Raw genomic sequence first — 13,351 nt, 5'->3', positions numbered from 1 at the left:
TAGACTCTAGAAGTCAGGAAGGGTTCTCTTTAGAAAAGCTACAGTCTTATTCAACAGGCATCTTACCACATAGCTCTTTTCAGAGTCTGTGAGATCAGGTCCTGCTCTCAATGAATGATGAGAAGGCTGTGATCACCAAGCAAATCATAAGGGAGACATTTTAGCAGATGTCACATTGGAAAGGAGTCAAAATAAAAGTGTGAGCAAATACACATACCACACCATCACACTCGACGACACCGGATACTCGCGGCCTACGGCCACGGAGTTTCCACGACAACACGGTGGGTGTGGAGGAGAAAATGCAATGTACGGAGTTAGAAGCAGGCATCCAGGCAATGAAATGGGCAGTTGGGAGCATGGCTACAGTGCGGTGAGAGTGAACAACACAGGGACCCCAGACTGGCCGGAAGGAGACACAGAAGGGCTGCCTTGAGGAACAGTTATGTCCCAATATGTCTCTCGATAACCACACACGCTGGGCCCCTGGCTCCCAGCTGGCAAGTGTCTATGGAAGAGCTGCTGTACCAAAAGCCAGTTTCAGAAACTGTGCCAACTGGGAGCCTCCTCTGGCAAGGCAGACTTATCAACCTGTGCCATTTTCCGGTACTGATAAAAACCAGAAAAGAGAACGCTTTTGAAAAACTCTTAGTAATTATACAAGACTAATTCCCCAGGAAAAATCTGCCCACAATCCACTCCAGCTAAGTATGAGGAGTTCGGGTATCTCACAGGGCAGAGCTTGCTTCCAGAAATAGGATGGTGTGTCCTGACACAGCTGGAGGAATGACACCATCACTCCTCACTCACCAGCTCAGGTACCACATGCTGACATGGAGGCAAGGTGCAGTCATGGCCAAGCAGGCCTGTCTTTTAAGTAAGGATCCTACAGTAGAGGACAGGCCTTCACTAGAAAAGTGTTTGGAATTATTTACCCCAGAGAGGATTCAATTCCAAGCTGTAATAATTCTCCCTAAATAAATATTTGAAAGGCCATCCTTGGAGAAACCCTCCAGGTAATGTGCAATAACAGCAATGAGTCACAGTAACTCCAGGGCCTTCCAGAATGGCACTCAGATCTTTTGTATATGACCCACTTGTTTCACAGAGAGGCCCAGAGAGGGTGAGGGCCTCCCCTGAGGTCACACAGCAAGTTAATGGCAGACTAGTCTTGTGGATTTACCTACTGTCCCACTGGACCTTCTCTTTCATCCTTGGACCATTTCCCATGTTACTAAGTGTGCTTACTGACATTTTCAGTGAGTCCCACAGGAACCCTGGAGATATGCAGGACAGGGCTTATCATCCCGTTTTCTTTTAAAATCCAGGAAGCCAATGCTCACAGAGGTTTAGTACATTCCCCAATGTCACACAGCTAGCGAGAGGTAAAGCTGCCCCACCACACCAGGCCATCCTGCTCATCTCTGCTGTAAATGTCTCATCTGTTAGCAGGCCCTGCAGGTTCCATCACTTCTACACTCTCATCCTCTGGAAAACTTCAAGTTCTCCAAACCCCCTCTTGCAATCCCTTAAACCAGCCCCCCTAGACTCTGGCAGGGGTAAAAGAAGAGAGAACGGCAAGGGTTTTGCTCCCTAGGAAATGTCTCAGGACCTGTGGGCTTCTGCCAGGTGACTGGGAGTGACCTTGTGTGGCCCCACTCACCACCCATCCAGCCCCTGGATCAAGGTTTCTGCAAAGCAAAGGAACATAATGACTCTTCCAGGCACCTATTATTGGGCTTTGAAGTGACAGCCCTGAGTGGGTGACACCTACAGGGAGAGTTTGACTTGACAGAAGGGAAAACATTCTCAGAGTGAGAGCTGTTCAACAGAACGGGCTGCCTGGAGAGGACGTGACTTGCCTGTCCCAGCGGCCGTTCCTGCCGAGGCTGTGAACTACTGCTAGACGGGAACTGCAGGCACTGCTCTCACTTTAGTGTCTGTCGGTATCACCTGGGATCCTGTTAAAATGCAGATTCTGACTTGACGCATCTGGGGTGCAGCCTGGGACCGCTCATTTCTATTTGGTGGTGCCCACACTGCTGCTCGGCGAGTGAGGCTGCAGAGCACCTCAATTATCCAGCACTGAGATTCTGTGGCTACAGCGTGTCAGTCTGGGTTGCACCTCATGAAAATAAAAGTTCTCGTAAAGACCAAAAATATTTCCAAACTCCAGCTGGTGGCCTACCGACCTCAGGTCAAGTATAGTACAAACAGAGGATGTGGACAATCTCCTGACATTATCTCCACAGCTTACAGAAGCCCCCAAGCATCTTTCAGTCAACTTTAATCCCAAAGGAGTGACTGGAATCAATCATCTAGCAAATACTTGGCACTTAAAAGAGATTCGGTGAATCAGACACAGTAAGGAGGAACTGATACTGTACTGTCCCTTTCTTTTGTAATGTACCTTTTTTTAAAGCTGCTTTCAAAGCTCATATAGGACCATTACCTCACCTGACTTGTATACTCACCCTTTGACTTGGGTGAGGGCAGAAAAAAATTTTTTTAAGGCTCAGGGAAGTCTGAAGATTTGCCCAAGGTGGCGAAGCCACTGAGTACTGACCCTCTCAAGGTCTCATCGCCACACCACCTCCCTCCCGTCTCGTGATGGGACAGCTGGGGGAGGGATAATAGGAACACCGAGCTTCTGAAAACAGGCACTGTAACTTCTCTTAAACACTTTTTCCTCATGTAAAAGGTCCAGAGCATAGTAATGGATATCACCCGATCGTTAACTCAAGGATCCACAGGACTGAAAAGGGATCCTGACCCAGCTAATACCTTCCTTGCTATCAGGCGATATCCAGACCAGAGGATAATCATCATCACAGCCTGCACATCTGGACAAACTTCACCTCTGTACAAACTTAACTCATCCCTGAGAAGAGACCTGGTTCCTTACTTAACATCTGTGGAATAAATGAAGGAAGAAGGCAATATAAATATTTATCCTGCTAGTGAAGATTCAATTTCTCCCTATTTGAAGTGCATTCTATATACTTCAGTTCTATGTTTGATTTAAATCTAAACAGGATTTTTTTTGGGGGGGTTGGGGTGGGTATGGTACCCCTCGGTGGAGACGGAAACCACTGACACCCTTCACAGGGACTCGTCTTTCACTTCAAAGGCTGTTTACCTTCCGATTTTCTTCCCTCTAGGTGTATGTTTCTTCTTGCCTGATCCATTTTCTAACCATGTACAGCTTCATGTATCTCTTTCTCTGAACCTATGCTCTCCAGTATGGTAGCCGGTAGCCACATGTATCCACTCAACACTTGAGATGGGGCCAGTGTGAAATATGCTATAAGTGTAGTCACCCTTTTTACAAAGTTATTTCAAAAACTTAGTACAAGATAAAGAATGTTAACTATCTCAACAATTATTACACTGATTATATGTTAAAATGATACAATTTTAGGTATGTTAAATCGAATAATTATTAAAATTAATTTTACCTGTTCTATTTTACTACCAGAAAATTTAAAATTATATATGTGACTCACATAGTCCTGCTGGCAGTGCTGCTCTAAACCCTCCTTGGGTCTCCGTGTACATCCTTCTTAAAGCCTAAAAGCACACAAAGTTCTAACCTGGACCTCAGATAGGGTTAGGGACAAAGGGACTATTATCTCATGCCAAGTACATTTCAGACTCTTGGAAATACATTCCAGTTTTTCACGTTTAGAAAAAGAGCCACGTGCCCAACACACACACACCCCTCACGCTGCACTGCACTGCCCTCCTCCATCAACACTAAGCAGGTGATAGTTGCTGATCCAGAAGCCGCTTTTCTCTCGTATTGCACTCATACACACACGTGGGCCCTCTTGGCCCGGAGCTCTCTTACAGTCTCCCAAGGGAGCCACCATGCAGGTGTCCTTGCCCTGTTGCCTTTCTACCTCCAGTTCACAGAAGTCCCTCAGAAACCTGACCCGAGCCTCCCTGGGGCTGTTAATCCCTCCAGATCCCCAAAACACCTGGTGCTACCATGAGTTAGTAAGCATCCTCTTCCAGCTCTGGGTGTGTGCCAAAGCCTTGAAGCCCAAAATAAACTGCCCACAGGCCAGAGGCCAGCAGGAAGTCCTGGAGATGTGGACAGGACAGGAAGTCCACCTCCGCGTGACGCCAAGCCCCTCTAGAAGCGTCACGAGTCTGTTCTCCCAACCTGTCCGTGCCAGAGACAACATCTCACAGCCAGTGTCTTCTCAGACTCCACCTCTCTGGGGACACTGGACTTGGAGGCAGGACACTGGGTTCCAGGTCAGGCTCTCACAGTCATTTATTGTCTTTTGAGCAAAATGCTTAACTTCTTTGGATTTCAAGTTCTTAGTCAAATAAGAGGCTTGGACATGATTTCCATAAACATTATTTTTGGCTCAAAAGTTCTAACGTAGTGATTAGTGTGCATCCTATGACTTGAGAACTAGGACTGGACAGGGCTGCCCTGGCTTGAGAGAGGCAGCACTCCACTCACTGCCCACTGGAGATGGGGTGGCGGATGGCTTTTGATTGTAGCGCTGAGAGTGGCTGGACAGCTCACGTCTGGCAATGTGGAAGGAGAGGGGTTCACTCAACGGAAGAAGAGTTGCAGCTCCTGGAAGACCACAGGCAAACCCTATCGGAGGAGTTGGAAGAACTGGATGGTTCAGGCTCCGAGGTGTCAGCTCTAAGAAACGCCACACAGGACCCGCAAAATCGTCAGACTCCACTGAGTTCTTAAGAAGAAGATCCCAGGCTTAGATATAAAACTAACTACAACCAATTCAAATGCTCACCACCTAGACTACTCAAGGTGAGAATTGGGAGCAGCACTAATGGACAGAATACAAATTCTCAGTGTTCTAAGCTCTGGATTTGTGTAACCAAAGTGAAAGGATTCTTCCATCTTCTACTTTCTTTCTCAAGGGGAATGGAGGATAAAATAAACTACTTTTGTTTCTTTTCCCTGTTGTCTCGGTATCACACAAGTGTTTCTTGAGTCCCAGTCCCCAGCTCTGTGCTAAAGGCACGCATCTCCATGAGACCTCATCTTACAAAACTAAGACCCAACAGGACTGAGTTGGGGACTGAAGGACCAGGATTTGAAACCCGGTCTCTCTGACTCCACATCCCACACCTCCCACCTGATCTTGCGGGTTGTGCTCTGCCCGGGGGAGACAGCAGAAGAGCTGGAGGGATGTGCTGATTAAGAGGCCACCTTCACCTGCCCCGGGCTCTGCAGCGGGCCTGCGGGTTTCTACTGCAATCAGCCATCTGTCCTGTTACCTGCATAGGGGTGGACACGGCAGCTTCAGGGCTCCGTTCCCTACACCTTAGGTGTGGAGAGAGTTCCCGCTGGTTATTTCTGTAGGAACTGTGGCCACTGTCTCTCCCCTTCCCGTACACTGCTGAATACCCTCTGTATATATTTAGAGATTTCCCTTCTGAGTGAGTCAAAGGAAAACGTTTCCCCCTTTTAGTTGGAGATTTGAACATTTTAAATTTCCTTTTTGTTCTTGTCAGTTGCAGCACATGCTTTCCCTTCTATTTCCCATTTCCATGCTCAAAGCAGGCCTCTGCCTTTGTTCTCTTTGTGGGAACTAACTTAGTTGCCAGGCAGTAAGGGACCTTCCCTCTGAATTCGCCAAAGCACATCTTTCTGTCGTCAGCTGAGAGGGTTTCCCTCTCTCCTCTCCTTTCTCTAAGGCTGTAGAGTGCTTTGTTCTTAGGCTTCTTAGATACTTTGAGGACACACAGCTTTTCTGAATACTTCTATTTATACTTCATGCCCTCAGATTTATACTGTTTGATTGGCTTCCCTCTCTTTGGGGCCCATCACACAAGTTTTTTCACAGTCCTCAGGCCTCAGTTTTCTCATTTCATTGTAAAAGTAGAATAGACCAGGGGCTCTTCACCTGGGGGGTCCCTGGACTCCTAGGGAGCTCCCAGATGGACTCAGGTGTGAATCTCTTAAAACTTTATACAAAATTGTGTGTGCGCCACTCTCCTCCCTGGACCACTAGCCTAGAATCCTCAGCTTTTCAGAATTCTCCGCTTCTCAAAGGTTCTATGGTCCAGCGAAAGTTACGAGTCACTGGAGTAGATGATCTTTAAGGATACTTTTTAATTCAGAAATTCTATGAGGATCTCTCACACCAGCTGTCGGAATACCTGAAAACCAAGGCTGGGTGCCAGCCAGCAAACTGTGCTCCCATCTTGGGGAAGCTCGGTAAATACTGGATGATGCTAATGGTGACAATTTCCAAGACCATCTTCCCCTTTACTTTCTTGACAGATTGTCCTAAACCTTCTTGGCCAAATTTATACCCAACAAAATCCAAGAACTTGACTGAAAATTCTGAACTCTTGGGCATTTTGTATGTTTTTGTCCAATTTGTTAAGTTGTCCCTCAAAAAATAAATATAAGGAAACACTTTCATTTTTCCATTGTGGAGGTCCACAGATCTATCCCAAACCCCCTACTTGAAATTTTATATTTGTTCTTCTCTCTCCTTTTAACTGAAATGCACACAGGATTTTTAGCTCATCACAGACTAACAAGAACTTTAATTCTCTTGTCTGAATCTTTTGTTTATGGACAGTGAAGCTGCCAGAGAAGGGAAGTGATTCACCCAGAGATACACAGCAGCTGAGCTGGGGCCAGAGCCTGGTGACGCTGACTTTCAGTGCAGCGCTCTTTCCAGTGAGTCTGATCCTGGCTTCCTCTAAACACCCCCTGCACTTCATGCACCGCCTTCTGAGAATGTCTGCCTAAAACATGAGCAGCCAACCCAATGTGATATCGGTTCGGGAGTCCACAGAGGAGTGAAGAAGAGTCAGACCCTTTCACAAGGAAGTGCTCTCCCATCTGCAGAGAATGGCACAGACAGGCTGTCCAGGTGACTCAGGAGAAGGAAAGCCACAGAGGAGGGGCCAGCACCAAGTAGGGAATTCTTGCGACCAATTAGCAAGGGTCACAGGACTTGAGGAAGATGACCAGACACAAGGTTAGGAGGCGCTGATCAGTATCTGTGTCTGAGATTTGCTCCCGGCCCCTTCTCTCCACCTGTGACACCTAAGCCTCACCCAAACCAGGGGCTCAGGACTCCCCACCCCCTACCACATTCCTACCCCTGGGGCCTTGGCTGGGTCATCTGTTTGCCTTGAATGCTGCCCTCTTGCTGTTTACCTATCATAAAACTCCCAGCTCTTTAAGCCCCAGATCAAAAGCCACTTTTCTCCAGAAGTCTTTCTACCTTCCCCCTCCTGTTGCCGATTATTTCTTCCCTTCTTAAGCTCTCAGAGTGAACTGTCAGTGGCCCTCATTCCCTGTCTACATTGTAAGGATTTGTGAACATGCCTTATCCCCCCCGTGGAGAGCATACACTCCTTTAGTTGGGGGTCCGTCATTTTGTATCTTCTCTTTCAAAACGCAACATACATTTATTGAGCATCTTCCACGTATCAGGTGTCCTGGTCCCTCATACTCTGGTGACAGACAGACAAAGGGACCAATACGGTAGAGCTGATAAGTGCCTGCTTAGGTCGCATGCAGGGCTCTGTGAAAGCACAAAGTCCAGCCCTTCATTCAGTCTTGCAGGGGGAGGGAAAAGTTGTCAGGAAAGGCTTCCTGGCAGAAGTATCATCTAAGTGGAAAAGTGCAGGACAGATGGGAATTTTCCAGGCACATAAGCAGGGGAGGCTTTGGCAAGTGAGGCTGGCTTGCTGTCTAAATGACCAGATCACATGGGGCCTTCTAAGCCCATGAGGGAGGACTTTCCTGAGAGCCAACGGGAGCCTCTGGCGATATCTGTCCCTCTCTGTCTCCTGCAGCACTTAGCACAGTGCCTGGAACATTCTAGACGCATGAAGGAAAGAGGAAACGGTCATAACATTTCTGAATATCTTTCAGTTGAGGCTCTCAGGCAAAATCCTGTCTACATACCAGTCAACTCAACCGAGCTTCCCAACAGCAATGACAAAACTGAACTATTGGTCCCCGCCCCACAAGGACAAGAGCGGCTCACATTTTCCAGATAACACAAACTAGTCTGGAATGCCTTTATCCAAATCAGTGACGTGGCCTGAGGTCATGTCATGCTGCCTGGGCCACCACAGAACACCTGTCATTCAAGTCCTTCCCATCTTCAGCTCCGTCATCCCAAGGGGCCTCCAGAGGCAGACAGCTTCTTTTCGAGGACCTGGTTTCCTGGGTTGCCGTCCCGCTTCCAGTTATAGGAGGGGAAGGCAGAGGGGACTGGGAGAGAGTGTGTGGGCATGAGCCCTTGTCACACCACCGCCCAGCTCCCAGCAGGGAGCGAGGCCAGGCCTGTGGAGAATGGCTCGTGCTGGAGGAGCAGCAGGAAGGGAGGGGACAGGAAGGGGTACACGCGGGGTCTGGAGGCCCATCAAGACAGGAAAATCCATTTTCAACAAGCCTGGCCTTCCGTGTGGCCAGAGCATCCCCTCCTCTCCCAGTTAGGAAGAGGGAGGTGTAGACCCCTAACCTCGGCCAAGTGCCCTGCACACTTCCTGTACACACGGGGTCCTGGAATCGAGCCGCGATGACTCACCGCTGACAGCGAGGGCTCCAGCACTGTGGGCTGACTTAGAACGTTTACAGAGTTGTTCCTGTGTTGAGACATTTACTTCTTTTCAGCCGGCCACGTCACCCCCTCTCCCCCAACAAACTATTCTTTCCTTGATCAGATGCACCCTTCTCTCCCTCTCCCAACACGCATTCCAGGAACACCTGCCCCGAGGCCAGGCAGGGCCTTCCCCAGACACTGCTCTTTCCTCAGCCCCACACTCAGCGCCGCAGGCCTCTGCTCCTGCAGCCCCGGAGCACACCTCCACCACCGTGCCCACCATTCTCGCCGACGCACAAGGCTTCTCAAGGGCAGGGACACCATGACCCCTGGACCCTGCCCAGAGGCTGCTGTCTACAGGCCTGGCATAAATACACTGAGTCAGTAAGTGACACCTGGAAGGGAAACTGGGATTGCAGGTCTGAGGATCAAGCACAGTCTACCGTGGGCATGGTATACAGGAGATAATAAATGGTTTGGAGACATCTTCAAGAATTCCATCTGGTTCAAAAAAATATTCCAGAATGTTCTCAGTTCTCAGTACCCAAAGTGGATAGCTTCCATTTACAGAGCGCTGACATGTTCCGTTCCCAGCCCCTGTGCTTAGCACTTCACGTGCATGACTTTGTGGAATCCTCTCAACCAGACTATGGGGTAGGTGTTACCATCTCTATTTTACAGATGAGGAAACTGAGGCCCAGAGAGTGGGAGTAACTCCCAAGTCACTGGACAGGAGAGGTGAGCAGGCATTCAAACCTGGCTACTTTGGAGAAGCTGCCCAAAGTTTTGTCTTCTGTGGTATTAAACAGCATAGCCAAAATTGGCACCAGGATCTAACTGCCAAGTTCACCTCTGCCAGCCCCAATTTTTCAGCCCTCAAAACACCCTAGGGCCACCTTGGTCCAAACCCGAAAATCTTTGCAGCTGACCCCGAGAGAAAATGGGACACTCACCTAAAAACCTGGCTTACCCATTCAAGGACACCAGCCCTGGGCCTATACGGCTCCCCCACCCAGAACCAAAAGGCATTTGCTCATCAGTGAACAGAGGCCCTGCGCTCCCACACAAACACGAGACAGGACGAAGACCTGACGGGGCTGGGCACTGGCAGGCAGAGAGTGCCACGGGTTATGGAAACAAAGCGCGTTGCACACAAAACCAAACCACACGGAGCCAAACCGAAGCCTGGTGTTCTCAGCTGTGTTAGAGCAAACCGAGGATGATCTCCAAAGCACGGCTGGGCCCTCCTACTCATGGGCTTTTGCACCAGGCCAGGAGATATCCAATGTGGAGGTCACTGCTGAATCACTTCGAGAGGCCAGAATAAAGGCTGTCCTTTGCCTCCAACTATCCCAGCCCTGACACCTTAATGGATGAGACCTCCATTCCCTCCTGGGTCATATTTTTGTTCCCAAGCAAGCCAATGGGTCGCACGGGCATCCACCCAGCAGGGGGTGAGACGCCTGGCCCACCCTGCCGACCGAGACGCCAGGGCACACACGGTCATGCTGCAGGCCTACCTGGCTCGCACCAGTCCGAGCGGCCTTCCTCTCGGCCTGCTCGCCACCTCTATGCAGCTCTGTGTGCTTGGCCTCCCTTCCCGGGAAAGGGCTACCCAGGGACTGGCGGGGCCGGCTCTCCTCGGGGCTGTGGAGCTCTGCGAGTCTCTGTTCGGTGCTCAGGCACCGGACCACGTCTGAAGGTCTCAGGCAGCTCTTCTTAGAGATGGCGGGTCCACCTGGGCATGTCTCACCTGCCTCCCTCTCTGTTTTCCTCTCATGTGGTCCTCTTTCTTCTCGCCACGGCTGCTGCTTACCCTGGCTGCTAAAGGCGTCACTAAGCTCCGAGATGACCCTGTCAGAACTCCCAGGCTGCGGCTGGGAGAAGCTATCCTGGTGGAGCCCCAGAGGTGACACATGGGTACCACTGTCTCCGTTGACATGGAGGGAGCCCTGGGCACCAGGCACCAGGGAACAGGCTTTGTGTGGAGGAGGCAGGGCCAGTGGGGAGACTGCCGAGTGTGGGGTGGACCGGTCCGACCAGCTTGAATAGGGGAGGTTGAGGGACAGGGAGGGGCTGGGCCTCGCCAACCAGGCCAGGGGGTCAGTGCTGTAGACTGAAGCCTCGGGCAGAGGAGGCAAGGGTGGGGTCAGCGCCAGAGGGCGCCTGCCCGGGACCCCTACAGTCAGTGAGATCCACTCAGAGGTGACAGCCTGCATCTCAGGGGATAGGGCTCGGTGAGCGTGGGGCAGAGATGAGGGGGCTGGCGTGATGAGCTTGCTAGGACCAGGAAACTTAAAAAAAAGAGAGAGAGAGAGGAAAACAAAAGAAGCAAAAGGCACAAGTGTCAGCAAAAGAAGAAAGGAGGAAAATAATCACAAGGGACAAAGGAGAGGAATGAAATGGAGAGGACGAGCAGGACAGTCTGGTGTCCAAAAAAGAAGCGGATCGGTTAGGCTGGGAGGGAAACTGCGATGTGGGTGCGTGTGTGCGGATGGGCGAGTGTGTGCAGGCAGGTGAAGACGGGAGATGTGCCTGGGAGGGAGACGGGAGAAAAGGTCCCATCCAGGTTGGTACAGATGGTGCCAGCTGGTTTGCAGAATCAGAGTTTTAAAGGGGCCCCCTGGAAGCCTCCTGCCCCACCCCACATACCCACCTCTGCCAATGAAGCCCTGACCCAGAGCCATGAGGAGAAAAGGTGCCTGGCTGAACCACTGGGTTGTACACCTGAGGTTAATATAATATTGTATGACAACCATACCTCAATTTAAAAAGTTTAAAAAGGCCTGCCACTACTGCCCAGGCCCTACCTGGGGTTTTATTCTCTCTAGGGGGCTCAGCAAAGAGCCTTCCAGAGAGGTGTATGCACACTCTAGTCATCTTGTTTTACAGTTGTGCTTGGTTACAGTCAAGTGAAAAATCTAGTTGAGCTCCCCACGTTCCTACACAGTAGAAAGCCCTGCACCCATCTCACGCCCTCCCCACGAGACCACAGGGTCTGGATCTCACTGTGCAGGATGCCCCGGGTCAGCCCATCTCACACCTTTTACCAAGAACCATTTCCTAGGGGGTCAGCAATGGCAGGCGGGAGAGGAGGAAATGATTGGAGAATGAGAGAAAAGGCCATTCAGGTGTCATGCTAGTCCCTGGGTCCTGCTCTCATTCCTCTGGCCACCCTTCCTGTAACTTACCCAGGGGTATGGTCAGTCTATGTCACAGGAAGTCATCCTACTGTTCCTCTCCTGTACCCGAGGTCTGATTTTTCTCTTGGCTTTGGGAATGTGGGGATGGGTTTGGAGTAACTTGTATTTTAAAACAAGTTTATTCATAATTAATGTTCAGGGAAGCAAAGATCCTATTATGCCTCTAAATCTACTTCCTTTCAGCCCAGTATAGACAGAGATGCTCTAAGTCCTTTTCCAACCTGGTTCTTGCTTGCAAAGACTCCTCTGAATCTGGTATACGTGCCTAAGGATGAAAATGTGAAATTCCCTCTCTCAATCTTTGTCTTCTGCAGGCCAATCTTGACTAGTAAGATGACCAAGAGAGCCATACTGGCCATGGCATGTATGGTCAAGGGTGGTACCCAGACAACAGCCTCACCCTGGATGGGATGCTCCCAGGATGGTGGTTGTTGTTTTAAACTTAGATTTATTTATTTGTTTTTATTTGTTTAGGGGGGAGGTGATTAGGTTTATTTATTTATTTAATGAAGGTACTGGGGATTGAGCCCAGGACCTTATGCATGCTAAGCGTGCACTCTACCACTGAGCTATATCCTCCCCGCACAGGACACAATTTTGGACCAAGTGGTAATTACCCTTACTTCTCTTTCCCTAATCATCTTATCCCCAGAGCAATCAATCACCTTAAGCGCTTCTTCTCCCTCTGAGATAGTTCTCCCACCAAGTTCCTGAAAAATGCCATTTGTACACATGAAAACAAACCCTGGTGCATACATGCTGCACGGCTGGAGACGGTTCTTAATCACAGTGCTGGGAAACTGCCCCAGAGGGGCTGTGAACCATCAGCACTGAGGTTTGTCAGGCTGAAGGTGAAAACCAGTGGCGAGAAGCTTAGGTACCTGAGGGCTTGCAGTGGCACTGCGGCTTGGGGAGGAGGAGAAAGGCAGGTCGATGTAATCCACGGGGTTTTTCACCAGTGGCCGTTTGATCACGTCCACATAGGTGATGGGGAAGATGCCTTGCCGGGACGTCCCCGGGATCCTCCCTTCGTACCAGTTCTCGTCCACCTGTCGAAGCAGTGTGATCCTCTCGCCCTAAAAGACACGGCAAGGCAGGGGTCCTTGTCCTACTGGGCCTCAGCACGATGGAGGCCCCTGCCTGTACCCTGTGCTGTCCTGCATTATTTGTCCCCTCCTTTGTTCAGAAAAACCTTCCTGGCTAGACCTGGATGGAATTAACAGCACTGGGGTGGAGATGATAACAGCAGTAGAGCTACCTGGATGCTGTTCAGCTCGGTCTTTAAATATTTTGATAAAGGAGAAGGTCAAATTCATTCCCCAAAGCTAACAGGCAAATGTAGGGTTTCTGACTCATCTAAGGCAAAACAGACAGATATCCAATCTTCTCGAAGGTAAAGGTTTTGGGGGTTCTTTCTCTTTTTACGAATGACTATTTTTTCCTGTATCATTACAGAAAATTAAAAACACAAACATAAGGCAGAACATAATCATTACTCATAATATTATCACTTGGGAGTAACCACTGTCAATATTTTGGTATAGATAATTCCATGAGAATAAGGTTTGCACATACTTT

At 49.7% G+C, this 13,351-nt stretch overlaps 1 protein-coding gene across 50 annotated transcripts in view; it reads right to left on the bottom strand.

Moving 5' to 3' along the window:
• Positions 1–13,351, bottom strand: part of SORBS1 (sorbin and SH3 domain containing 1) — a 208,338-nt gene that overhangs the window by 9,623 nt on the left and 185,364 nt on the right. For 29 of the 50 annotated variants that reach the window (XM_032491233.1, XM_032491239.1, XM_032491236.1 and 26 more), the window contains 3 exons: positions 12,655–12,849; positions 10,091–10,864; positions 67–126 (listed from right to left, as the gene is read on the bottom strand). In XM_032491233.1, coding sequence (XP_032347124.1) covers positions 67–126; positions 10,091–10,864; positions 12,655–12,849 — 1,029 coding nt within the window. The remainder of the gene's footprint in view (positions 1–66; positions 127–10,090; positions 10,865–12,654; positions 12,850–13,351) is intronic. The other 21 variants (XM_032491272.1, XM_032491253.1, XM_032491246.1 and 18 more) reach the window with 3 other exon arrangements.

This window comes from Camelus ferus, chromosome 11, assembly GCF_009834535.1.
Source record: "Camelus ferus isolate YT-003-E chromosome 11, BCGSAC_Cfer_1.0, whole genome shotgun sequence".
NCBI classification, from domain to species: domain Eukaryota; kingdom Metazoa; phylum Chordata; class Mammalia; order Artiodactyla; family Camelidae; genus Camelus; species Camelus ferus.
This window is presented reverse-complemented; position numbering and strand designations above follow the sequence as displayed.